The 25034-nt window shown below is 39.1% G+C and overlaps 1 protein-coding gene across 6 annotated transcripts in view; it reads right to left on the reverse strand.

The window, feature by feature from the left end:
• The window catches only part of kif21a (kinesin family member 21A), a 43920-nt gene extending 20363 nt beyond the window's left edge, over positions 1-23557 (reverse strand). For 4 of the 6 annotated variants that reach the window (XM_053640972.1, XM_053640975.1, XM_053640974.1 and 1 more), the window contains exons 1-13: positions 22877-23244; positions 12904-13126; positions 8524-8706; positions 7404-7553; positions 7123-7257; positions 5926-6096; positions 5706-5821; positions 5040-5235; positions 4575-4764; positions 4361-4424; positions 2967-3167; positions 772-856; positions 552-672 (exon numbers count right to left, since the gene is read on the reverse strand). In XM_053640972.1, coding sequence (XP_053496947.1) covers positions 552-672; positions 772-856; positions 2967-3167; positions 4361-4424; positions 4575-4764; positions 5040-5235; positions 5706-5821; positions 5926-6096; positions 7123-7257; positions 7404-7553; positions 8524-8706; positions 12904-13126; positions 22877-22920 — 1879 coding nt within the window. In that variant the 5' untranslated portion in view covers positions 22921-23244. Of the gene's footprint in view, positions 1-551; positions 673-771; positions 857-2966; positions 3168-4360; positions 4425-4574; positions 4765-5039; positions 5236-5705; positions 5822-5925; positions 6097-7122; positions 7258-7403; positions 7554-8523; positions 8707-12903; positions 13127-22876 lie in introns of all 6 variants that reach the window. The other 2 variants (XM_053640973.1, XM_053640976.1) reach the window with 2 other exon arrangements.
• Positions 23558-25034: the final 1477 nt, after the last annotated feature.

The following is a 25034-nucleotide window of genomic DNA, read 5'->3' on the forward strand; positions in this document are numbered from 1 at the left end:
TCAGATCCTCAGAGAGTTCTTTTACCATGTGGTGCCCTGTTGAACTTCCAGTGACCAGTATGAGGGAGTGTGAGAGCGATGACACCAAATTTAACACACCAAATTTAGCTCCCCATTCACACCTGAGACCTTGTAACACTAACAAGTCACATGACACCGGGGAGGGAAAATGGCTAATTGGGCCCAATTTGGATATTTTCACTTAGGGGTGTACTCACTTTTGTTGCCAGCGGTTTAGACATTAATGGCTGTGTGTTGAGTTATTTTTAGGGGACAGCAAATTTACACTGTTACACAAGCTGTACACTCACTACTTTACATTGTAGCAAAGTGTCATTTCTTCAGTGTTGTCACATGAAAAGATATAATCAAATATTTACAAAAATGTGAGGGGTATACTCACTTTTGTGAGCTACTATGTATATTTGAGGTTTACTTTTGCTTTGAAGTGTTCAGACACAAACAGTTGATAAAGACTTTTAAAGTAGAGGAGAGGAGACAGAACTGGACAGAACAGCCTGTACACGATAATAAAAATCACAGTAATGTACCTTTCTCATCCAACTCTGAGTCAGAGTCATCTGAACTCTCGTCAGCATCCAATTCCTCATCTTCATCCTCCTCCTCTTCTTCCTCAGCCTCCTCGTGATCGCTGCCTTCCTGAGCCTCCTGCTGGAGTACAATATAAGAATTTTAAATAATCAGATATTTGGTTTTTGGAGATATTTATTATTAGGGGAATAAATTTCAGAAAAAATGTGGCAGGTGTACCTCTGCCTCCTCACTCGCTGGCTCGAGCTGCTCTCTCTCGTTCCCCTTCTCTTGCTCATTATCAGGGATTTCTTCCTTGACAGCACTGGACACATTCACATATGCAATTTTATTACAAAAAAAAAAAAAGTAATAACCATCCCTTTCCAGGTTCACTGATAGATGTGGACTTTAATGATACTCTGGGATTTTTGGTGCTATTTTGTTTCAGGTTAAGAGATGATGTAAATGTGGTTTTATTCACCTTTTATTTGGAGTCGCAGTATGAAAAAGCTATGTTTAAACAGCCGAATAATCTGTTAATAGTTAGGATGATCTAATAAATAAAATCTTCATGCATACACAATAATTGAGACAGAGTAAACAGATTGAGGGCAATCTGAATGAAATTTCTATCCGATTGAACGAGGTGGATAATCCTTTTAATAATCCACTGAACAGAAGAATAATAATCATTATGACTATCACTATAGTTCAATCTATTTAAAATAACTGAGAGGTTGGATGGGCTAATGAACATTTGAAGGCAGATATAGGACCTCAACAAGGTTGGCTCAACATTTGAAAATTGTCAGACATTCACACACATGGTTAAAAAATAAATAAATAAATGAATAAAAAGAAGGGAAGAAGCTGAGTAAAGGCATAATACCAATGAATAATGTGTGCATTTCATGTTATTTTCAACAACCAGGGCATTCTTTTTCCAGAATGTCAGCCAAATATGAAAGATGAGCAACTTATCTGTGGTCACAAACTGTTCTGTTCGCAGTTTGTTCAATAAATCACACTTGGATGGTGTTTTGCTCTGACAGAAATAATTTAAAAATCTTTGCATGCTGACTAAACTCACATGCTCATAGCTGTTATGGCAACATTGACCGTAAACCTCATGCATAACTTTGGATCAGATTACATGCAACATGCAATTAAACGGATATTTTATATAGATAGCCAATATAGATTGGGATATATTTAAACAGTTCAGTGCAATCGGAATGAATTAATTCAGATCGGCATCATGTCTGTACATGCAAACACGGCCATAGTAAAAGAGAGTCTTTGTGCTGTTTGGAAAAATAGTTATTGTCCAATCAACTTTTGAAAAAAAAAACCCAACAATTTCATTATAAATCACTGAGTATCATTGATAATATTTGATAAAAACAAAATTAGTATTTGTTGAATAAGTAGGTCATAAATCCAGATGATGAAATGCAACATTGTTGTTAAAAATAAAAGCACATTAAAGGCCAAAGCATTCTTGAGAACCTAAACGAAAAGTTTCAAACTTAGCAGGGTTTTAACAACATTACAAAGAAATGAAATTGCTTGTTTTTATTCATTATGTTCTGAAAACATAACCAAAAGCAATGGTGAACTAATGATCAGGTAGTTCCCAAACCACAGTTGAAAGAATGAGAGTCTTGTCTTATAGAGAAACACATGAATATGGTATGAGTATGCAGTAAATAGAGTAATAAAGCTGTAATAATAGATCACGTGATTAATGCATGCTTAAAAGACACTCTTTTGGTGGCTCTCTTCCAAGTCTGGCAACTACCTGCTTTAAAAAAAAATAAATAAATAAAAAATTAAAAAGCTAAAAAGAGATAAAATAGCCAGGGTCAGGGGTAAGAGGACTTCAGAGGGAAGACACTCTATGGGCAGGTGTGAGACAATGACAAACCTGTCTTCCTCCACCTCCATCTCCTCTTCCTCCTCCACTCTCCTCTCCTCCAGCAGCTGCTGGAGCCTTCACAGGTCAGAGGGCAAAGGTCAGGGAGAGGAGAAGAGGAAGGAAGAGGACATCAGTGAGTGAGGAGCAGGAAAAGCCACAGATCTAAGATCTATGTGTATTATACTGCTGACCCTCTCTTCAGCTTTTGTAAGTCTACCACATAGTTCCCTTGTTGTTCCTTTAAACGTAAAACTCATCAGTGCTCCAAAACAGCAGACAAGCAAATGGTACTACAGTGCGTTGTAGTAATAATAATAGTCATTATGATGACATTCTCCATTGTAATTGTACAGCTGACAGTAGCCACACACACCCACTGCTACAGAGAACACTGCATCAGCTTCACAGGATGAGACATCAAGAGGACGATGTTACCAAGGCAACTTCCCCTCCCCATACCACCTCACTCCACCTCACAACGCCTCGCATTATTCTTCACGGCCTTTTGTTTTACCTTTTCTTTTTCTTCTTCTCTCTCTTCTTCAGCTTCTCCAGATCTTTCTTAGCCAGCTCGATGATGTCAGAGGTCTCATGGGACGGGTCAGGACCGAGAGAGAAAGCCGCAGGCCCTCCGTAGAAAGACGACCTAGTGGACACTCGGGATAGATTCTTCCTCAGATTCTCATTCACTGCCTCACTTTCCAACAATTTTGCTCTACAACACAAAAAAGATCAACAAAACACTATAGACATGCACTGTCATCACTGTCTTATTCAAGGATATGATTTAAAACACCATAATCGTTGTATTGCTAGATGTTCCATGTAAGTCTAGAAAAATATGGCTGGTTCAGCTGTTGCTCCAGATGCTATGACTCAGGAATATTTTCATAAACGTATCTACTGTAAGACAGACATTTTCTCTATTACATTGGTTGTCAGCCATATTTACGTACATATTTTACAAAGGTTAATGCCATGATTGAATTCATCTAGCTAATTTAACATGATTCACTTGTATTTAAACTTTGAAGCTATTGACACAATTTGAGTAAACAAATTGTCTGAGTAACCAATGTCTGCTAAAGAATAACTAAGAAGATGCTGGAAGTCGATCCATCCATCCATCCATTTTCTGTACTTATCGTACACAGGGTCATGGGGAGCCTATCCCAGGGTACTCGGGGCACAAGGCGGGGGACACCCTGGACGGGGTGCCAACCCAACACAGGGCACAATCACGTACTGATTTTGGAAATTATTTTGCCAAAGTAACTGGTAGAGGAAACCGGAGAACCTGGAGGAAACCCCCGAAGCATGTGGAGAACAATCAAACTCAAAGCACACAGGGCAGAGGCGAAGGTTCAAACGCCCAACCCTGGAGGTCTGAGGCAAACATGCTAACCACTTAGCACATTGATATGATAAAATCATACATATATTAAAAAAAAAGACTAGCAAGCACATATACATTAACTCACAGATTTGCACATAGGGGCCATTTGGCTTAGCTAGTTCCCCTGCTCTACTATAATGTTCTTGGTAGGTTACCAGACAACCCAAAAGTGGACACACGGAGAACAGGCAAAACATGTGTGCCAACCTGTTACTTTATTTCTCTTTAAATTTTTCCAAATGACTAAATGTTGGATATTTGGAGGAACTACTTGACACTCCTCCTGCTGGAGGCGGCATTTCTCGTGACCGCAGTTCCTCATCCACCCACAGTTGCAAAGCTGACGTTCCTCCTTTCTTGGTTTATATCTGGTCCATGTTTTAGGTGTACTGTATACCTCCAACTACTATACACCATATACTAGATTCCAAGCAAGGTCTCAGTCAGTCAATGAGCAGAATTTATTCTTCTAGGTCATTAACACAAATGATAACGTAAAACAAAAAGCGTACCTCAATTCTTCAATCTCTTTGATGTAGTTCTGTATCATATTCCCAATTTCCTCACTGCCTTCCCCTGCACACAATACGTACTGTATTTTGCATATGTCAAAGGAATTGCATAATGACACAATTACAAAGCAATGTGCTTTGTATGACTAAACATCATGGGTACTGGAACACACACACACACACACACACACACACACACACACACGTAGCATACCAGCTTTAGCAAGAGCCTGATTAGCCTGATCGCTGAGCAGCTGAGTGAGGCGGGCTCGCTGGGCGTCGATGGTCTCCTGCATGGCTTTGACACGAACACGGAGGTTCTGGTTCTCCGTCTGCAGCATGGAGTTCTCATGATACATGTCATTGATGCTCTCCAGTCCGTCCTCACCAACCATACGCTTGCCCTGCACACAAAGCCAAACATAACATCACAGCTGAATGCAATCTGTTGTAAAGGTCAGTGCACCAACGAAGCTTTACATTTACACTGGAATTATCACTGAGTTTGTAAACCTCTAATCAGACCAAATAGGGGTTGTCTAGCAGCATTTCATTGGTTATCATGTGCTGTGTTGTAACACTGGTGTTCCGGGATGTGAAACTTCATTTCATGTAGAAAATAGGCTTTTATAGAACTAAGATCTATACGTTTTAGAGTACAACGACATAGCTCTCTCACCGTACGGTACTCCATGAGCTCCATTTGCAGCCGTGCGATCTCTGTCCTCAGGGCACTGATCTGCTGACTGGCTTTGTCCTGATTCACCACCACTTTGTTCTTAATGTTACGAGCTCGGTTAGCATACTTCAGGGTGTTCAGGGTCTCCATGAAGTCCCGGTCTGACGGACTTGTGCAGGCTATCATCACTGTTTGGCTGTGGGACAGACAAGGAAAAATGTGCATACCTGAAAACCGCTCATCTACAAAAATGCATTCAAAATTCAAATCATCATGTAATCATGCTGCACTCTAATAAACTGCTCATAAGTTACTCATGAATATCATATAATTCAGCCAATTTGTGTTATCATGTTGTTATTTTAATTAAACAGAAAACAATCTTTTCTTTCAGAAGTTTATATTCTTTAACATGTAAAATCTTGTCTTATCAAAAAAATGACTGTTACTTAGCCACATGAAAAAAAGAATGCATCAGTGTGAATGTTTTATCAGTTGTTAATTTAATGAAGAAGAAGAAGAAAAAGAAAAAGAAGATGAAGAAGAAGAAGCTAACTGCCTAGGTTTTATGTATCCCATTAAAATTTTAACTTTGAACTTGACCCCAGAGGTCAAATAAATGTATACTGTAACATCACTTTTAACCCTGATTCATTACAGACAAACCTGTTGCCGCCTAAAGAATCCTGGAGAAGGCGAGTAAGTTTGGAGTCCCGGTAAGGCACATGTGTTGAGCGTTTGCTTCTGTCTCCTAAAGCACTGATGACATTCCCCAATGCCAACTGCATCATAGATATAAAGTAAACAGAGTTAAATGGTGTCAAATACTGCAGATAAAGTCACACATCAACTCACAAATTCACAAATCTAGAGTGACAGCTCTCACCAGTCCACAGTTGATGGAGATTCCCTCTTTAGCTCTATCCCCAGTGGCACCAGTTCTCTTCAGTCGCTCTGAACCGGCCAAATCCACAAAGTGGAACTTCGCGGTTAGCGTCTCAAACTCATCCATGTCAGACGAGCCATTGGCCAGCCGGTTATCAGTCTCATTGTCATTCTGAAAGGCGAAAAGTAATACTTCAATCAGACTGCTTCATTAAGAGAGCAACCCTGAGAAGTCACTCAGACAAATGCCCGATGTGTGAACATTTATATATTCATGAGAGATAACGCAGGAAAGCGTCATCATGTACGCATTGTAGAGCTGCAACAACTAATCGATAAAATCGATAATAATTGATTATGAAAATCATCGTCAACGAATCTCATCATCGATTAGTCGGTCTGCGCGTGGCATGGGGTACATTTACTCCCTACGTTACTTCTCTTCCGAAAACACGCTTCAGAGGCTAAATACTAAAATTGTGTCCCAAATGACATACTAGACACTTACACTATGTATTATGTACTCTACTGTCTAGTATGTGAAGTTTAGAAAGGTAATATCATCTCAAAAGTAACACTAGCGGTTTTTTTACTAACTGGAAGTAAAAGCCGCTTCCTAGTCGACAGTGCATGACGTCATATGCATGTAATGTGACGCGACTAGCTTTAGCCTAATACCCAGAGTCACTGACAATGACTTTCTTCACTTTACTGTTTATTTAGTTATTAAAGTTTATTTTACTATATAAAGTTATATATTAGTTTATATTATATATAAATATTTATGCATTATTTTTATGGATGCACAAAAAGCATGGAATTAAACTACAGTCCGAAATGAATAATATATATTCTGGTGTGTGTGTGTGTGTGTGTGTGTGTGTGTGTGTGTATTGGGTTCTTTTCAGTCGTATATAATTGGACAAACAGTTGTGTAAAGTTTTAGTCTGAAGTTTATATTTGTAACACTCAGTTTGTGGATTTTATTTTAAACAAACTGAAAAATGGTACTGAAAGTTTGCCCCCCATCCGATTCGTCGAAAAAATAATCGGCGAACTAATCGATTATGAAAATAATCGTTACTTGCAGCCCTAACGCATTGCATTCGATGTCGTATTCTTGAAAGCAATGGAACTGTAACTGAATAGCTGATAAAGAACAGGGGCAGCTAGCATGAGAAGAAGGGCTGACTCTTACATTGTCTGAAGGTGTGCACACGCGAACTTGGCACAAGTGGATGGTGAAGATGGCATGCGAGCGAGAGCTCTGTACGTTCATTTGAGTGCTTGCTGTGGTGCGAGAGAGAGCGCCCAGCTTCAAACACTGCATCATCTACAACATGCAACATAAAGAATAACAAATACGTAAAAAAAATAATATACGATAGTTACCTGCTCTAAAATAATAGTAATAATAATAATAATAATAATAATAATAACAACAACAACGACAGTGTATCCTGAAAAACAATTACTCACTTCAGCCTCTGAAGAAACAGTGCGTGTGGTGACTCCCACGGTGTAAATGCCGCCGCTGGCATCTTCATGGATCTTAATGTGAGATTTCTGCTTTCGGGACTCCATATCACGCGTGGAATCAAAGAGATCCAGAACCTCTTCATTATACAACTACAGTCACGTGCACATGCACACACACACAGACACACACACACACACAGACACAGAGACACACGCACACACACAGACACAGACACAGAGACAGACACAGAGACAGACACAGAGACAGACACAGAGACACACAGACACACACAGAGACACACAGAGACACACAGACACACACAGACACACACAGACACACACAGACACACACAGACACACACAGACAAACAGACACACACAGACACAGACACAGACACGCACACACAGACACACGCACACACAACCATACATAGGTGAAAAAGAAAAGATGATAGAACGTTCAAATTACTGTTAGTTACGGCTAAATTTACAAAAAAGAAAAACTGAAAGAGATTTTAATCCTAATTTGCATTAAACCAAACAGAAAAAACCTCACACATTTCATGATTAGGATACTGATAATAAGATATCATGGCTCTTCTGTGGTTAAATTTGCACCAAATTTGTGTGTGTGTGTGTGGACTCTGGTACTTGGCCTCTCTTCCCCTCTATTTCAAACAGCTGAATGTGGCATTTGGGTAAGGATTTAATTTAGGAGCATGTACAGAAGAGGAAGAGGGAGAGTGAAACAGATGCAGTAAATAACCAGCATCTTCATTAAGTAGCTCCTGAAATAGCTAAGCCTCTGGACACCAAGCAGTGTCGCCATGGGAACAGCAAAACCAGTGTGCAGGGGACACAGTCGAGCACAAACAAAGCTGGCTGTGTTTCATGACAGCATGGTCTGCGCTCATGACTGCACCATCAACCTCAGTGCTTGCTATTCCAAATATCAAGTGTATAATGTTTGGCCCTGGTAGACTAGCGGTTAAAGATCTGATCATGTGGGAGTGGGTTTGAACCCCTCAACTGGAAAGCAGCGGGCCACCAGCTGGTCTAAGTTTAGACTGGTGAAGGCCAAAATGCATGACAAGTAAGACATTCTCAGTGAGGGAAATACCTCCAGGAACTGGGCATTAATCTTGAACTCGGGTACTGGTCGTCCTTGTTCTGTTGCTGCCTGCCGTCTCTGCTCAATGCCTTTGAAAAGGTGACTGACTGCTCGCGGGATGATGCCCAGCTCGTGTTCCGATATGTTCACATCAAAGCCAGTGCCCATTGTGTACGTCTTCCCCGAACCAGTCTGCAAAAGACCTCTCATTAATATGCTCATGGGTCATAAATAAATAAAAAGAATACGATGTTCTGAGAAAGGAGATCTTAGAGTGAGTCACTGAGTGAGTAAGTAAATGAGGGTTAAATTAAAATTGAGTAAAATTGAGTGGTTAGTGAGTGAGTGAGTGAGAGAGTGGTTAGTGAGTGAATGAGTGAGTGAGAGAGTGCTGAGTGAGTGAGAGGTGAGTGAGAGGTTAGTGAGGGAGTGAGGGAGTGAGTGAGGGAGTGGTTAGTGAGTGAGTGAGAGAGTGAGTGCTGAGTGAGTGAGTGAGTGGTTAGTGAGTGAGAGAGTAAGTGAGTGAGTGGTTAGTGAGTGAGAGAGTGAGAGAGTGGTTAGTGAGTGAATGAGTGAGTGAGAGAGTGCTGAGTGAGTGAGAGGTTAGTGAGTGAGAGGTTAGTGAGGGAGTGAGGGAGTGAGTGAGGGAGTGGTTAGTGAGTGAGAGAGTAAGTGAGTGAGTGGTTAGTGAGTGAGAGAGTGAGAGGTTAGTGAGTGAGAGAGTGAGTGCTGAGTGAGTGAGTGAGTGAGTGAGTAGTTAGTGAGTGAGAGAGTAAGTGAGTGAGTGGTTAGTGAGTGAGAGAGTGAGAGGTTAGTGAGTGAGAGAGTAAGTGAGTGAGTGGTTAGTGAGAGGTTAGTGAGTGAGAGAGTGAGAGGTTAGTGAGTGAGAGGTTAGTGAGTGAGAGGTTAGTGAGTGAGTGGTTAGTGAGTGAGAGAGTGAGAGGTTAGTGAGTGAGTGAGTGGAAAATGCCAGCATTCCCTGCTATCCAGTTGACTACTTCATTACAGGCACTGTAGATAAAACCAGGACTGATGTCAGGATGTGAAAGACCCAAACAGCTAAAATGCACGCACATTAGCTTTGATTAATGACACAACATGACATTCATTTAAATTATACAGGCTGTGATAAATAAATATATATAATTGTCTTCCCTTTTTTATAAGAAAGAGAAGAGAGCTGATCTGATAAAAGCCTCTCTAAAAAAGCCATTTAATGGAGCTCAGCTGTCCTGGCAATGAAAAGAGCCAAGGGAAGTGAGAATCCAAGTGGGGAGAGAGAGAGAGAGAGAGAGAGAGAGACGGGGGGGGGGGGGGGGGTAGATATAAACTGGGTGACAGACAGAGCACTCTGTTTTTCTAGCAGGGATTATATATATATCTGTATGGAAGACTGGAAGGACTTTAACTTTGTCATGGAAACATTAACAATCAAATAGCATTCTAAAGTGAATAACTTTAATAGCATTAGAAGGGAATGACTTACAGTCATAAAACCAACTGTAAAGTGTTCATCTAGGTGCCAGCTATACTCCCTTTGATGCTATTGAAGTTAGAAATGTATATACCAATGTCGTATGTAACTTTAGAGACGGTCCCTTATTTTGCACATATCTGAGAATATCGAACGTCCAACATCAAGCCAACTTTATGCAAGTCCGCTAGGTTCGTCTTCTCTAGTGGCTTGTCTGCACAATCCCACCACTACTCACACAACCACTAGAGTTTGGGGCCGGCCCAGAGTAACATGTTGCAATAATATCGGCAATCCATTGCTCTTCCTGTGAGACCCGGGTGTGAAGACTTGAATTTTAAGACCTGAATTTTTGCAGTCTGAATTTGTGAGGTTGAAAAATAACGTGTTGAAATATTACCTGACGAATAATGAAGATGGTATTTTAACAACTGAATATTTTGGAGTTGTATTTTAGGAAGGTGAAAATGTATGCATTGTATTTTGAATTTTCTCAAAAGCCATGATATTTATTCTTGGTTTATCACGGGCTCTGTTGCTCTCCGCAGTTCCAGGTTTCTTGGTTTTGACAATAGCTGATTTCCTAGATGTCAATGATGATTGAGTTTAGAACTATCCAGATTAAAGCAGCCATCTAGATGACAAGTTTAAATTCTAAGCAACTGTTGTAAGAACAAGCTACAACCACTCCACCATCCTCAGCACACACACGTGATATAGTAGCCGGCTCTTCTTCTTTCTGTTTACGGACGTGACGTAATCACACATGACATTTCCCAAAAAACCCGACCCAACAGGGCAAATTATAAATCATTAATATAAGCTTACCGTTGAGAATCGGGGTAAGGTAAGGAGACCGTTTTGAACACTGATTTTTTTATGTACTTGCTCAATAATTGATTTTTGTTCATTTTTAACCAAAAAAAGTTCAGTACTGCAGCTTTCCATAAAGCAAAAAAGGGAAAATACTAAACATTGTGATGTTCCAGGCTGTCAGGAAGCAAATGAAGCAAATACGATTTTTAGGATCTTAATTCTTTTTCCTGAGATCTCTGATTTTAGTCTAGATTGCTCTTTGAAAGTTGTATAACACTGTGCAGAATTTTCCCCAAAAAAAAAACAAAAACACACACACACACAAAAAAAAAAAACACTTCAGAACTATATTGAACCTGAGAGCAAGTCAGTAACCTGTAAATAGTTTATTTCGTTGTAATGATTTCTCTGTTCATTACTATTTCATACAAACATTGATTAGAAGACAGCTTTATCTGGTATATGAGTGAATGGGTAATTGCTAGCTTTGTTAATTCCATACTCATCTCATCAATAACGTTAGTATTTACAGTACGTTTGACTATTTACTTTATGACAATTGATTATTCTTAACAGTTCTAAACTAGCTTAAGATGCTAAAGACTAGCATTGTCAGTATTAGCCTAGTTTCAGAGATGCTAACTTACAGGGTTGTCTTGGACTGTAATTTGTAAACATTGAGTGTTGGAGGCTTATCTCAGGGACAGAGCACATCACAATGCTAAACAGATGGCATTATTTATCTGCTGTTGTTGTGTAATTCCCCCTCTCTCAGTGCACACTGCGGCTCTCTGGCTATTATTTTGACATTGTTTATTTTCTCTTTATGGTCTTGCCTCCATTTTGTCATTGGTTCGTTTTCCCATTGTTTCCATCTGTTTTAAGTCTTACTACCATCCCTCCCTGTAGGTTACAGTTACTACATCTGACAAGCTGTCAAGCTGAGCATGTCAGTGTTTTCAGTGACTAAAAGGCTAAAAGATTTCCCTTGTGAAATTCTAAATAATTTTTGAAGCAGTGAATGTATATGTATTGTTACTTTACTTTAAAGTAATAAAAGGATCAATTTAAGGGTTAGCATATATAATAGCATTTATGAAAACCCCGCTGGTTCTTATTGAATATTTGCTATGCTAGCTAATATTGTGATTAGGCTGTGATGAGGCTATGGTTCACCATTTTGCTATGATATTAACTGTTAAAAATCTGCCTCCAGTTTCCCAACTATTGTTGAACAACTACTTAATTTAATTCTTTGTTTAGCTAAATATAATATTACCTTACTTGAGTTAGCATTAACCAAGAAAGCCTATTTTAGCCATGTGGCTAGCTAGCTAATCATGTGTCTTCTCTCTATAATAGGTCTCCTTTAAGGGTCCAGCAGATATTGGATGATGCATCTGTAAAGATTCATTATGAGTATTTTTGGTAAATAAGCCACACAAATGTTGTAAGTGAATATGAAATACAAGAAAAGACTCCAGATCCACCATAACCCTTACCAGGATTGCTGAAGATGAATGAATAATAAAGGAATGAGTAGTACAAGTGTCCCAGACAACAAATAAATGATGTTCATATTTAAAATTTTCATCTGGCCCACATACCACCACTGAATGATGAGGTTGATCGTACCACTAGAACACACCTAAAACTTAAAAATAAACCTTAATGAGACCAAGACATCCTATAGACCATAACTTACCTTAACACCACCTTTAACCCAAAACTGAGATGCCACACATGCATTAAACATGGCTTGTAGGATTTAAGACATACTGTAAAAACTTTAAATGTGGCTGCTTAGAACTGGGTGACTTTTGGCCCACAATACAGTTGTCAGTGCCAAAACTGACACTTCTAGGCATAAATGCAACTAAACATGGTCTAAAAATGTCTGCTACCTAGGGCACAACATGGGCCACTACAGTTTTTCATAAATAAGTTAGCAGAGGTTTCTAAGTATTCTTGCCTGTTAGCATGTAAAGCTTCCATCCTTCACAACATGTGATATTTCTATAGTGTAAGATGAAGCAAATGCACAGTATGGAGTAAAAACACATACACACACACACACACACACACATACACACACACACCTGTCCATAGGCAAAGATAGTGGCATTATAACCCTCGAAGCAGCCTTCTATCAACTTCTCTGTGCAGTTAGCGTAGACGGTGTCCTGCTCGGTGTCCATGTCGAACACATGGTCGAACGTGAAGGCCTTGTCCTTTCCCAGAATCACTTGGGGTTCGCCAGGGGTCACAAATGTACAGATGTGACACCCCTCTATCTTCTCCCGTGCCAGCTGGGGACGGATCCTGATGGAAAAGGGGAGAACGACAAAGAAAGAAGGGGGAAATATAAATAAACTGTACTATAACTCTTTTGCATATGCGTGTAGAAATATGTCCCTTCCTGTTGGAGATGCTGAAACACCAAAAAGATGGTGATAATTGCTTCGATCTGAAGATGGCTAAAATTAACCATCTAATTAGCAGATCTCTTTGTGATAATGAAGTGTCTGGCACACAGCCAAGCTCATGCAAATGGCACTGGCTGAACTTTATTTTTAATAAAGTGACTTAAAACAGTGAGGAAGGCATAAGTAGTCAGTTGATTGAAGTGAACTGCTATTGTCCAAAATATGGCCAGGATTTTTTTTTTTTTTTTTGTGGCTATGGGAGCAAATTTCACTTTTCAATCCAAACAACAGCTTGTACTGTATCCTGGCCAAGTCATTAGTTTGAACTGTGCATATGTATATATGTGTGTGTGTGTGTGTGTGTGTGTGTGTGTGTGTGTCTCCACATCACAGTGACACAATCACACGTGAAATTAAAATGACACCTTCATCATGCATGTTATCTTTCTGAGAAATTATAGATTATCCTTTCTCTCACTTCACAGTCCATTTATCACCTAGACAATATTTTATTCTGAGGTCCAGCACAATAGGAGGACAAGAGCGTTAGCTCTAATTAATGTTTATATATTATATATATATATATATATATATATATATATATATATATATATATATATATATGCACATTTGATTGAGTATTGGTGGAATTCTAATAGAGATTTCTTTTCATACATAGTCTTCTTCCCATTCGAATGAACCAAGCTAAACAATTAAGTTATGTTCAGTTTGCAAAACATTTGTGGTTAATGGGTGCCTGAAGGCCCAAAGACATCCCAGATGATGAGGGTTTTTTTCAGTGTTGCTCTGCAAGGCCTTTTATGCAGTCATTTTGACACAAACAAAATAACTAAATAACAAAATAATTAACCAAGGACACATTTTGTGTCAAGTCAAAATAACAAAAATTAACAATGTCCAATAGACTGTAGTGTATATTTATTATTGTGCATAAACACATCTATTCCTGGTGAATAATGGAACATTTTTGCAAGATTTCTCACTGAGTATATACTGAGAGGAATGAGAGAAGTGCAGGACATGTGCAGGATATGTGTGTGTGTGTGTATGGGGCACCTGACAACACGCTTTGGTGCTGTCTGTGTTTATAAGAGCTCTTTTGTGCAAGTAGGGCTGCAGAGGACAAAACACCGAGGGCAGCACAGAGCTGGCATTGTGTCTGTATGTGATACTGGATCTGGACACTGGGACAACCATGCACCGAACACTGGAAAGAAAAGATGGAGAGAGTCAAGGGTGGAAGGAGAGATGTAGGTGTGTGGTGGGTGGATAAGTTCTCAGAAGGGAAAAAAGACAACAAGGAGGTCTATAAAATCTGGCAGTCTGTTACAGTTTCAAATCAACCAACAAGTTCAGTTTTTCCTTTCACCTCCTATACACTTTTTAATTCCATATTTTGTTTTTAATTAAACTGCATTTTTGTGCATTTTATATTTACAGTGCAACAACACTGAGTCTTTCTATAATGTCTAACAATGTTTTTTGGTAGGGATTATTTTCTTAGAATTGTTTGAGTGGAAAATTTCAATTATTGTGTGTAGTGTTTATTTTATACAATAATTATTGCTTAGAATTAGTATCAAAAATTATTAGGTAACAATAATGCTTTGTTTGTATACATACCTGCTATGCAACAGCCAGCAACATTCCAAATCCAGCTAAGACAGTTACCCCTAGTGCTTATGTGGCATACATGTGTGTGTGTGTGTGTGTGTGTGTGTGTGTGTGTGTGTGTGTGTGAGAGAGAGAGATGGGCCTCTGCCAAGATCTGAAGCTTCGTGGCCAGCAGTGCCGTGCACATTCACTAGTACTTTAGGAACACTGATAAAGAGCCAAAACAGAAATAACTGAAAAAGGATTAAACTGTGAACTACATCTATGAGTAGGTGTGTCCTGTGACCTGTACCATTACTGCAAGACCAATAATCAAAGGCCAGTCATGTGCAGAGTAATAATATCCTAATGTTGATCTACAGCAGAATAGCACACACTCTATTGATCAACACAATATGAACATATAATGGGACAGAGATAATCAAATCAAATAAAAATCAAAGATTAAGCCAATTTACAGGAACAGTGTGCAGGGCTCCCTTTCCTACTATGTATCTGCAGCAGACAGGTCCCTACCTGTCATTCTTTTCCCTCTGCAGCTCCTCAACAGCTTGGCATAAATCATTCAAAACAGCCAGGCAAGTGGAGGAGCCTGTCCTATTATTCCTGCTGATCTACAATCACGCTACTAAATGAAGAGTTCAACTGAAAAAAAACCCCTCACCTGTCAATATCTTTGCCACAAAGAGTATGATTGAAAATAAATCATGTCCACTCTTGGGCTGTGTATTATGTGTGATGACATAATTGTAGAGTGACTGTACATCACACTCAGTTTAGCCTCAGCAGCCTCATTAGTGAGACTTTAATCCTACCTATAACATGGAAAAATATTCAAACCTATGCCACTACTGCATTAGGGTCTACATCTTTACCTCTGATTACTCACAATTATCCCATTGTGTGCATGCGTGTGTGAGTGGGAGTTGCGATATTTTGAACTAAATACCATTAACAATTAAATTAACATTAACAAAGACTTTGTTGCTAGACGTGCAGTTCACATAGGAGCTCTGCATTTTAACTTTGAAGTATGCTGGAACTGGTGCAAAACTACACCAAAAGAGCAGTATTCTTTTTCAGTATGCCCCCAAAATGGTTAACTGTTTTTGCGAAATAATCCCCCCCTTCAAATTATGTTACATTAGCCAGTTATAAGCCAGTCTATTTGACATTACTTAAGAATTTAAGACTGTCTGAGGCAAGTGTGTGATATTTTAGTATGTACCAGCCCAAGGTTAAACAGATTTTTCCACAAGAGATTGGTTTAATACTGGTCAGGGTAGAAGGAAGAGCAAAGTTTATTTCTATTCCTGGAAACATTTCATCCATAACTCTATGCGTACATGGCTACTGACTACGAACTGGATAAAGGTGGTCCATAGAAAACACCTACATGGTTTGTTTGTCACACCTATTCAATATTTAGCATCTAAACGTTCTAATTTGGTGATATGAAATATCCTACTTTCACAGTATACTGTATTCCAAATACGTGTGTTACCATTTTATGCTATATAGGCCAGTACCTAGTGGATTAGAGGAGCTGCAGGGATTACAGCTATATGTACAAATTGACAGAGCAAAGACTGGATCTTTACTGATGCAGTCTAATGGCACATACACAGACTAAGGAAGCAAAGTCAAGGCTTAATTAAGTGAAGATCAATAGGTCATACAGGCCACTGGGCTCCCAGTGCAGGTTGCTGAAATCCATGGAACTCAGTCTGCCTAAATGCAGTATGGGATATATCGGGTGTAAACAGATACTGGGTCAACTCAAATGCACTGTGGAATACACGAGAATAAACAGAGAGTAGGTCAGACCGAAAATGGCCTGGGTAGCACTGGAGCAGCCTCAAATAGACTCCTTGTTCACTATTCCCTTAGCAGGCAATTCAAGCTTTCTTCTGTCCATGGTGGCTGTACTGGGAGTGCATGTGAGGGCAATCTGGCATCTGGAAATCAAGAGTTTCCAGGGCTGAATCTGAAGGACAAAGGCAGGTAGTGTGAAGATAAGCACAACCCTGCAAAGAGCCTTGTAAGTTTTTGCAAAAAAAAAAAGGAAAAGAAAAAGAAAAAGGGGTTGTTTCAAACCTAGACAGCAGTCTCTGGATTACTGCAAAAGTGAGCACAACTGTCTGAACAGAAGACAATTCAAAAGCAAGCATGAGGCTGAATGGCACATTCGACTAAAAGGGCAAGCATAGCCTCCAGGAAAGATCTTTGCATTCTTCAAGAAGGCTGTCTGAATATTTAAACTGATGAAAACAGCCATGTTTTGCCAACAATGGCACAATGCTCTGGTGTCTCCTGCACGATTGTTTGACAGGCAAAAATAGGTCCTCCCTGAGGAGTGAGAAAGGGCAGCCATGTCTGCAGTCAAAAATCATTTCCCTCCAAAAAAAAAGGGGAAAGTGTGAGCAGAAAGCCTATTATTGTACAACAGAAGGTACAAATTATGAACCAAAAGTACTGTTATTACACAGCTGTAACAGAGAAAACTGCAGTTTGGAAGTAAGAGGTTAACATATAGCAACATTTTCCCTCTTAAACACAGAGACACACACCTTGGAAGTAAGAGGTTAACATATAGCACCATTTTCCCTCTTAAACACAGAGACACACACCTCTCAAACAGTAAATTACCATATGTGGATGATAAATGTATGTTAAAGACACACCATCAAGAAAGCTCTAAAAGGGCTTGGGTGGCTGGTCATGGTACTTTAACTTTATGTGTGTATTTAAGTGTAAAAATAACCAAATAGTGTGTTTTCTCCTTCCTGGTAGCATGCCAGGCCTATTCTTCATGCCTTCTTGCTTCCTAGGGTTAAAGGTCAAGAGTGGCATTTAGGTTCACCATGCCTTTAGTATGAGGAGTAGGAAATCAGCAGTCAGGCACAGATGGACCAGGAGATGTGGACGTAGGGTAAACGTCAACCTACATTAACATTATATGGTTATAAAAAGTTATAAGCAGAGTGGGTTTTCGACATTTCATTTTTAAACTAAGTATTAAACACTACAAAATGAGGTGCAAGTCATTTTTGAATATGAGAGTATACTGTATAAATTAATTATAAATGAACCTTAATTCATAATGTCAATAATACAAGAATCCATTAAGAAGTATGATATCTGAAAACAATGACAAAAAACAGATCTAGTTTAGTTCTAAACAAATAATAGGTATGTTTCTCTATGAAAAAAAACAGAGATTCAAAAACACCCTGTGTTCATCGTATTGTTCCTTAATTCAAATAAAATGAAACTTCACTCTGAAAGAAAGAAAGCGCTAAAAACAGCATCAGTAGCTCAGCTTCTTTACTAAGTCATTAACTTCCTAAACAGTCTGGAGTATAACCCTGACCTGTTGACAGAAGGCCTCTAATGTCTGTGGCTTCTGCGTATGACATCTGTAATGAGCTAGCAGTGGCAAGAACTGAGTGCCAGACTGAGTTTGAAGAAGAAAAAGAAAGTCATTATTTCTGCCTTTTTTTTCCCCTAAATATGTTATTTCAGATTTCCCCACTAAAACATTATAAACTGTAGCAGAACATAAGCTAAGTCAGTCATACATTTTGTTGACAACAATGTCCATATTTTAGAATCATAATTTAAAGTTAAATTAATTAACTTTAAAGCTTTAAATTAATTAGTGACATAGATCAAATAAGCAAAACTATTAATCTGGGATTTTACTACTTTTTCAGACCCATTCCAGTGTAAGGCACATCAACATTTAAGCTCAATATATGTACATGGCTTTTAGCATAAATGAAAGCATTTAAATATACGGCAAAAACATTTTTACAGTAAGGAATTATATTATATCACATTACAAGTCTTCAATGATAACTAGCTAGCTAATATTATGCTACCAGTTATCTTGTAATTTACATTGTTCCCCAAAAGTGTATGCTATTTGTGATGCACTTGCTCTTAACCCAGTTTATAAACCAAATAGAAAAAAGTTATTTTATTAAGAATTAAACAAGCAGTAACAGTATCTAATAGTATACAGTAATGCTAGTAACAATATATAGCTTCTAACAGATATGCTAGAAATACACGTTAGAAGAGGCTAACTGCTAGCACCTAACTCCATGGAGAAAAGTTATTAGTACTCTTAAAGCTATTTATTCAAATAGGGCATACTTTAGACCTTTAAAATAAGAATTTAAAGAGTTTTAGAATTTAAACAAAGTCCTTCAAGTTTTTCAAGAGGACAAATTTACTAGCTCACTAGACACTAAGAAATAACTGCATGTTGATAATGGAAGTAAATGTGTATCATTATCTAAAGCTAATGTCTGCATACATTTTAACTTTGATCAAATGATTTCTCTGGTCTGAGCAAGATAATAGTTCTTATTCTGTAACAGCCAACTGCATGAATATGTACTGACAGCTTAGCTTTGATTATGGATTATGCGCAGTATTACTCGTGGGACGATAGCATGAGCTGAGCGTATGTGAACAGTGTGCTTTAGGTGTGTGACGTGATCAATGCAACGGTTAAATATGGGTGGGGTGTGAATGGTGACAAGCAGGTATGTTTGGTGTGTGTGGCTGTGTAGGTGCAGTTTTAATATTGATAGTTTCCATTAGGTGTGCCTAACCCACTGTACACATATATAATTACTTAATGTGATGAGAAAAGACAGACACAAGTTGATCAAACAACATGCATGAGAAGAACATTCGGTATAGAAAAAGGCATGAAATAAGCCAAAGCAACCAAACAGAGGCAAGTTTGGGTGTGGTAAACACATGGAGGCAACTATATAATTATTCCCAATCTATTCTGCATATAAATGCTGCCTTTTAGGCATGTTACAGTGGAGAATCACCCTCCAATCTGTGTCAAAACCTGGAATGAAACTGCATATGTGGTCCGAAGAGTCCACACTGATGTAGGTTTTACACTCTTAAGGATGCAAATGAAAAAAGTGGGAGAGAGAGAGAGAGACAGAGAGAGAGACAGATCGTTTGAAGTCCACTGTAGCCTTTCAGTCGTTGGAGTTTATTTTGGGATTTCTTCTGTTTAAATGCAGGCTTTGCAATGACTAGAGAGAAGAATGTTCAAGAATGCAGTGCAATCTTTATATGTATATTTGATACTTTTTTTTTTGTTGAGGTTAGCATTCCGGCATATGAACAATCTTGTACGTAGTAAACATTATTTATTGTAGTGCTATGACAGATATGAAAATCTGAAGGAGTAACACCTTTACCTAAAATACCTCCATATAACATACAGTATGCATATTATATACGATATACACGATATACATGTAGGTCAAAATAAATAAATAAAGACTGCATTAAAAATGATTGCTACATTCAGGCTGGGCGAATTATTGAAATAATAATGATATTGTGATAAATGATTATGCGATACACTTTTCTTGTTATCGTTGGTATGGTGATTTTTTTAAATACATTTTTAAGAATTACAAGTGTAATAATAATTACAGATGTACTGAATGGATGTTATTGATTAAAATTTGTTTTTGACTTAATCTTTTGTCTTTGTAGGCATTAAAGAAAAGTATCGTCAAACTCAGTTTAACATTTTTTGTTTATTTTACTACTGTTTTGCAGACAGTTTGTTAGCTAAACTATATATCGCGATATGCATCGCGTATCGTAGAACTTTCCTCGAGTGTCCTGATTATGATATTTTTGTAATATCCCCCAGCCATAGTTACATTCTTTGTAAGATCACCCTAAACACTGCATGCACGCCATCCTAACATACAGCAATTAACAGAGAACCGTATACATCATTCATATGGGTTCTACATCCTCATAACCTGATCTGTTTTGCTCTATGACAGATCAGAGTATGAGAGGAGACGTGGCCATTCTGCGAGCAGAGTTTGAGCATGTGATCTATTTGCAACTGACGCTGCAGAGTCAAGGACATTTGTGCTGCCTCTGAGATGCTGACTCATTCACGAACTCTCAGCCAGGTCACTATGGAGATGGGTGCGCTGTCACACACACCTGTCCTCTGATTAGAAACACAAACCAAACTGACTTGCCTGAAAATGCTGAACTCACAGTAACCTGCCTCTATTGTGATTTTTCCACGATGCCGTCACCTAACATGGAGCCGGTTCAGCAAGTGCATCACTCCCTCAACATCACCCATGCTCAAAGCACTTAATGAGACACTCCATAACACTAATTAACACTGTATTCTGAGGCCTGGTGCATTACAAGACTTATTACATGGTTTTTTTTTATGTTTCCAGTGTGGGTAGAGACAGACCGACTGCAAGAGAGACAAAGAAACTTATGATGTGCTACATGATATGTTGTTGCTATTGTGATAAATTATGTTATGACAGCTTTTCCAAGCGTATCATGGATACTGTCAGTAAAGCATGGAACAGAACACTACAAAAAAGAAACTTTAAAGCAAACCTGCATACTGACAAGGTCATAAAAAGTTTCTGTTCATACTACTAATCCGGAAAAATTTATAATCCCAATTCCCACCAAATCTCTGACCTCAAATATCATTTGTGAGGGTCTATTAGTCTTATGTAATTCACACACACTTGATGAATCATATCTAGCATGTGTTAGGAACTATAGAAAAAAACAGTGAAGCCATTCATTTTATAACTATCATTATACATCATTCAATTGTGCCACCCCTTAGTATGCTCCTACCCCAGCTTCTCCAACCCATGCCCAAAAACCTGGACATGCCACTGTCAATTTTTTTCTGGTGATATCTTTTGTTTAGTGGTTTAAGTGATTGTGCATAGCAGAAACAAAAGCCACACACAAAAATAATCATTAGGATCTAAATGTAAAAGAAAACAAAGTTGTTGTTTTTTTCATTTTCATGAAATGATTTCAGAGCTGTGATTACATTCTGTATCTTGACATTTTTTAAAATTTTTTTTTATTTTGAAACAGGAAGTCAGCGTGACAGCTTGTTTGTGACAGCAGTCAGCGTGACAGCGCATATGTATATGCGATCAATAAAGACTCATTATCATTATTTACACAACAGCTAGTAGCATTCAAAATGTGCCACACTCCCTACCCAATCTAAACCAGCCTTCAAACTAGCTTTCAGTTCGTTCCAAGAATCATGTTTGTGTTTTGGCTTGGCTTGTATTATATTGTTTTCTTATGCCCTTTAACGAACTGCTACTGTAGAGCAAGACCCACCCTTGGGGGCTGGGACATATATAGAGAGAGCATTTAATTGGACAAACATAAGCCTAGTACAGGATGAGTCAGCATGAAATTGCTTTCACAGAAGTTACCAACTATGAAATTAAAACAAGATCTCCAAAACTCTTTTTTTGTCTTTGTTTCTAGATATAGGCTACTACCATATTGGCATCCATAACACTAAGGGACAAGCATAAAACGCTCTGAAACACCTATTTTGATTTCAGGGCACTTTAAGGGCCAACAGTATCAGCTAGTCCCACAGACTTGTGTGGGTTGTAAAAGAGAAGTCCGTCCAGAAAGCTGCTCTTTCATCGACTAACCGTCGCTCAACCGTCTGCTGTCGTTTTAAGCCTAGATTTATAAAGACAGTGCAAGCACTTAGCCAAATTTCAAGTGTGACTCCCTGACCATGCACCTGCCTGCCTGGGCCTTCAGATCATCACACACGCTTCCCATGAGCCATATCTGCGTACTTGTGTGTATCACAGGGCTTTGGCATGCAAACCCCTACAGCAAGCCAAAATAAACCATAAACCCTAACGTCACCTGCAAATAGTGCATGATGTGCCGAGCGTGCAGGCTGCACGAACGTCACTGTCATTACACAATGCGCAATGCTGAAGGTTGATGATCATTTTCACTAGGCGTTGCAGCAGCCCTTTAAGCAGTGGAAGGCCCGGTTACCGGGCGGCTCCGCACGCGCTCACGGACAGGCTTTAGATGCGTGCAGGTTATAACACAGAACAACACAGTGCAATGAGCACGCAACTAGCAATAGTTAAAACCATACACAATGTCATACCTCAGCGCGACGCGAACTGAACTCTCGTCCTGTCCGGTTGTCATGATCCCGCGTTTCCCAAAGCCTTATCGATCCCAAACGATCCACCACGAGAAGACGCGGATCAATCTGATTTAGTAGATTAGTAGAGCGAGCGCTATCCGGAGCTCACCTCTGTGTCACCTCTGCCATATTTGCAATCTATGATTTAAACGCAGCCGTGGAGGAAATTTCGCTCTTGTCACGATGCATGTTGGGGTAATAATGATTTACGCGATTGGAGAACTGGGTCTAGTCAGTGCCGCGGCGTCCCCAGACTCACGCGCCGACCGTGGCTCAACTCCGAGCCGCAATGCGTCACCAAACCCCGCCCACTGAACCGGGCTCCTCCACAGTGACGTTATAACTAAAATCTGAACACATTTCATACATGCATAAATACATACATACACACTGGAGGAACAATGTGCTCTGTTATGGTGTGGATGGATATAGAGTATAATTTCAAGTTAAGGTGATCAGTCAGAATGATTTTGTACTGATTTTGCAGTGACCATTCTGTCTCTAAAGGGACAAGTAGACAAACTCTGTCTGCATATATACTGTATATACTGAAGAAAAGGGGCTCTCCAATAGCTACTTCCTTGCATATCCCATTAATGTGCGCCTTTGATCACAATGCCCAACATAATTTACTGATGCCTTTCCTATAGATCTAATTGCAGAGGTCACTTCAGCTTTGCATACATGTATATTTTAAAAAAAACACACACAACAAACAAACAAACAAACAAACAAAAACATTGCTGTGCTTATTTAAAACATTTTATTTTGTCTTTTGACCACTTCCTGCTAAAAAGTGCACTGTTGGCGAGAAATGGTGACACTGTGAACAGGTGGTGGTGTGGTGGGATTGTGGTGGGACTAGCAACATGGGCACTATGCTCTCTAGCAATCTAGATAATGTTGCCCCTATCAAATTAAAAAAAGGTTAGAGAGAAACATCCTGCACCGTGATACAACAGCCATACTCATGCTCTCAAGAGAGCAACTTTTAATCTTGAGCACAAATGGAAAAAGTCTAATCAATCTAGAGGTTTTTCGAACTGCGTGGAAGGACAGTATGTCTAGCTATAGAAGGCTCAAAAAGCTGCTGGGGCAGATTATCCAAAACAATCCTAGATTTTTATTCAATACAATATCTAGATTAACAATAATAAGCCATCACCCAAAATGAATATTCCAACACAGTTTAGTACTAATGACTTCTTGGATTTCTTCACTGAGAAAACTGAAAGAATCAGGAATATAATTGGATATGTACAACCAATAGCAGCATCACAGATTTTAGTGTATATCGTCTCCCATGTACAATTGCAGTCCTTTACCACTATTGGACAGGAAGAATTTACTAATCTTATCAACACATCTAAACCAACCACATGTATTCTAGATCCCGTACCCACTAATTTAATGAAAGAGTTACATCCTGTAGTAGGAGAGCCTCTTCTTAATATTATTAACTCCTCATTATCTCCAGGTCACCTCCTGAGAACATTCAAGCTAGCAGCATGCTTATTAAGCATTAAGCGGTTATTAAGCATATTAATCATTAAGAAACCACAACTAGATCCTAGTAAACTAGCAAATTACAAACCAATCTCAAACCTTCCATTTGTGTCTAAAACATTTTTAAAAAGTTGTGTCTGCACAATTATGCTCCTTCTTGCAGAATAATGGTATCTATGAAGAATTTCTTCTTAGAGTTGATACTGGTATCTATGAAGGATGCCTGTCCCGAGGTAATCAGTGAATGTGCCAGCTCCAGCTCAGCTCCAGCTCAGTACCCGCCTCTACGAAGTTTCCAGATGTTGCCAACACCTGCGAAGACTTTGGATGATACCAACACTCTATACGTGTTGCTCCTGGGATATCAGTGGGTCGGAACCGTTTTGCTCTCCGGGCCGGCCTAAACTGTCCTGATGCCCTGCTTCGGGAGTTCTCGTTGCTTGGAGGTCAGTCACTGTGGTTGAGGATGGCCGCATATGGACAGTGTAGGGACACTTAAAAGCTGTGGAGATGGCATTGGACTGCAACTGATGCGGGCAGTTTTAGTGATGTGTCTGTTTGCACCCGGGTCTCCATCAGCAGACAGTGCATGAGTTCAGCAGAATAGACT

The sequence above is a fragment of the Ictalurus furcatus genome, chromosome 14 (assembly GCF_023375685.1).
Source record: "Ictalurus furcatus strain D&B chromosome 14, Billie_1.0, whole genome shotgun sequence".
NCBI classification, from domain to species: Eukaryota; Metazoa; Chordata; class Actinopteri; order Siluriformes; family Ictaluridae; genus Ictalurus; species Ictalurus furcatus.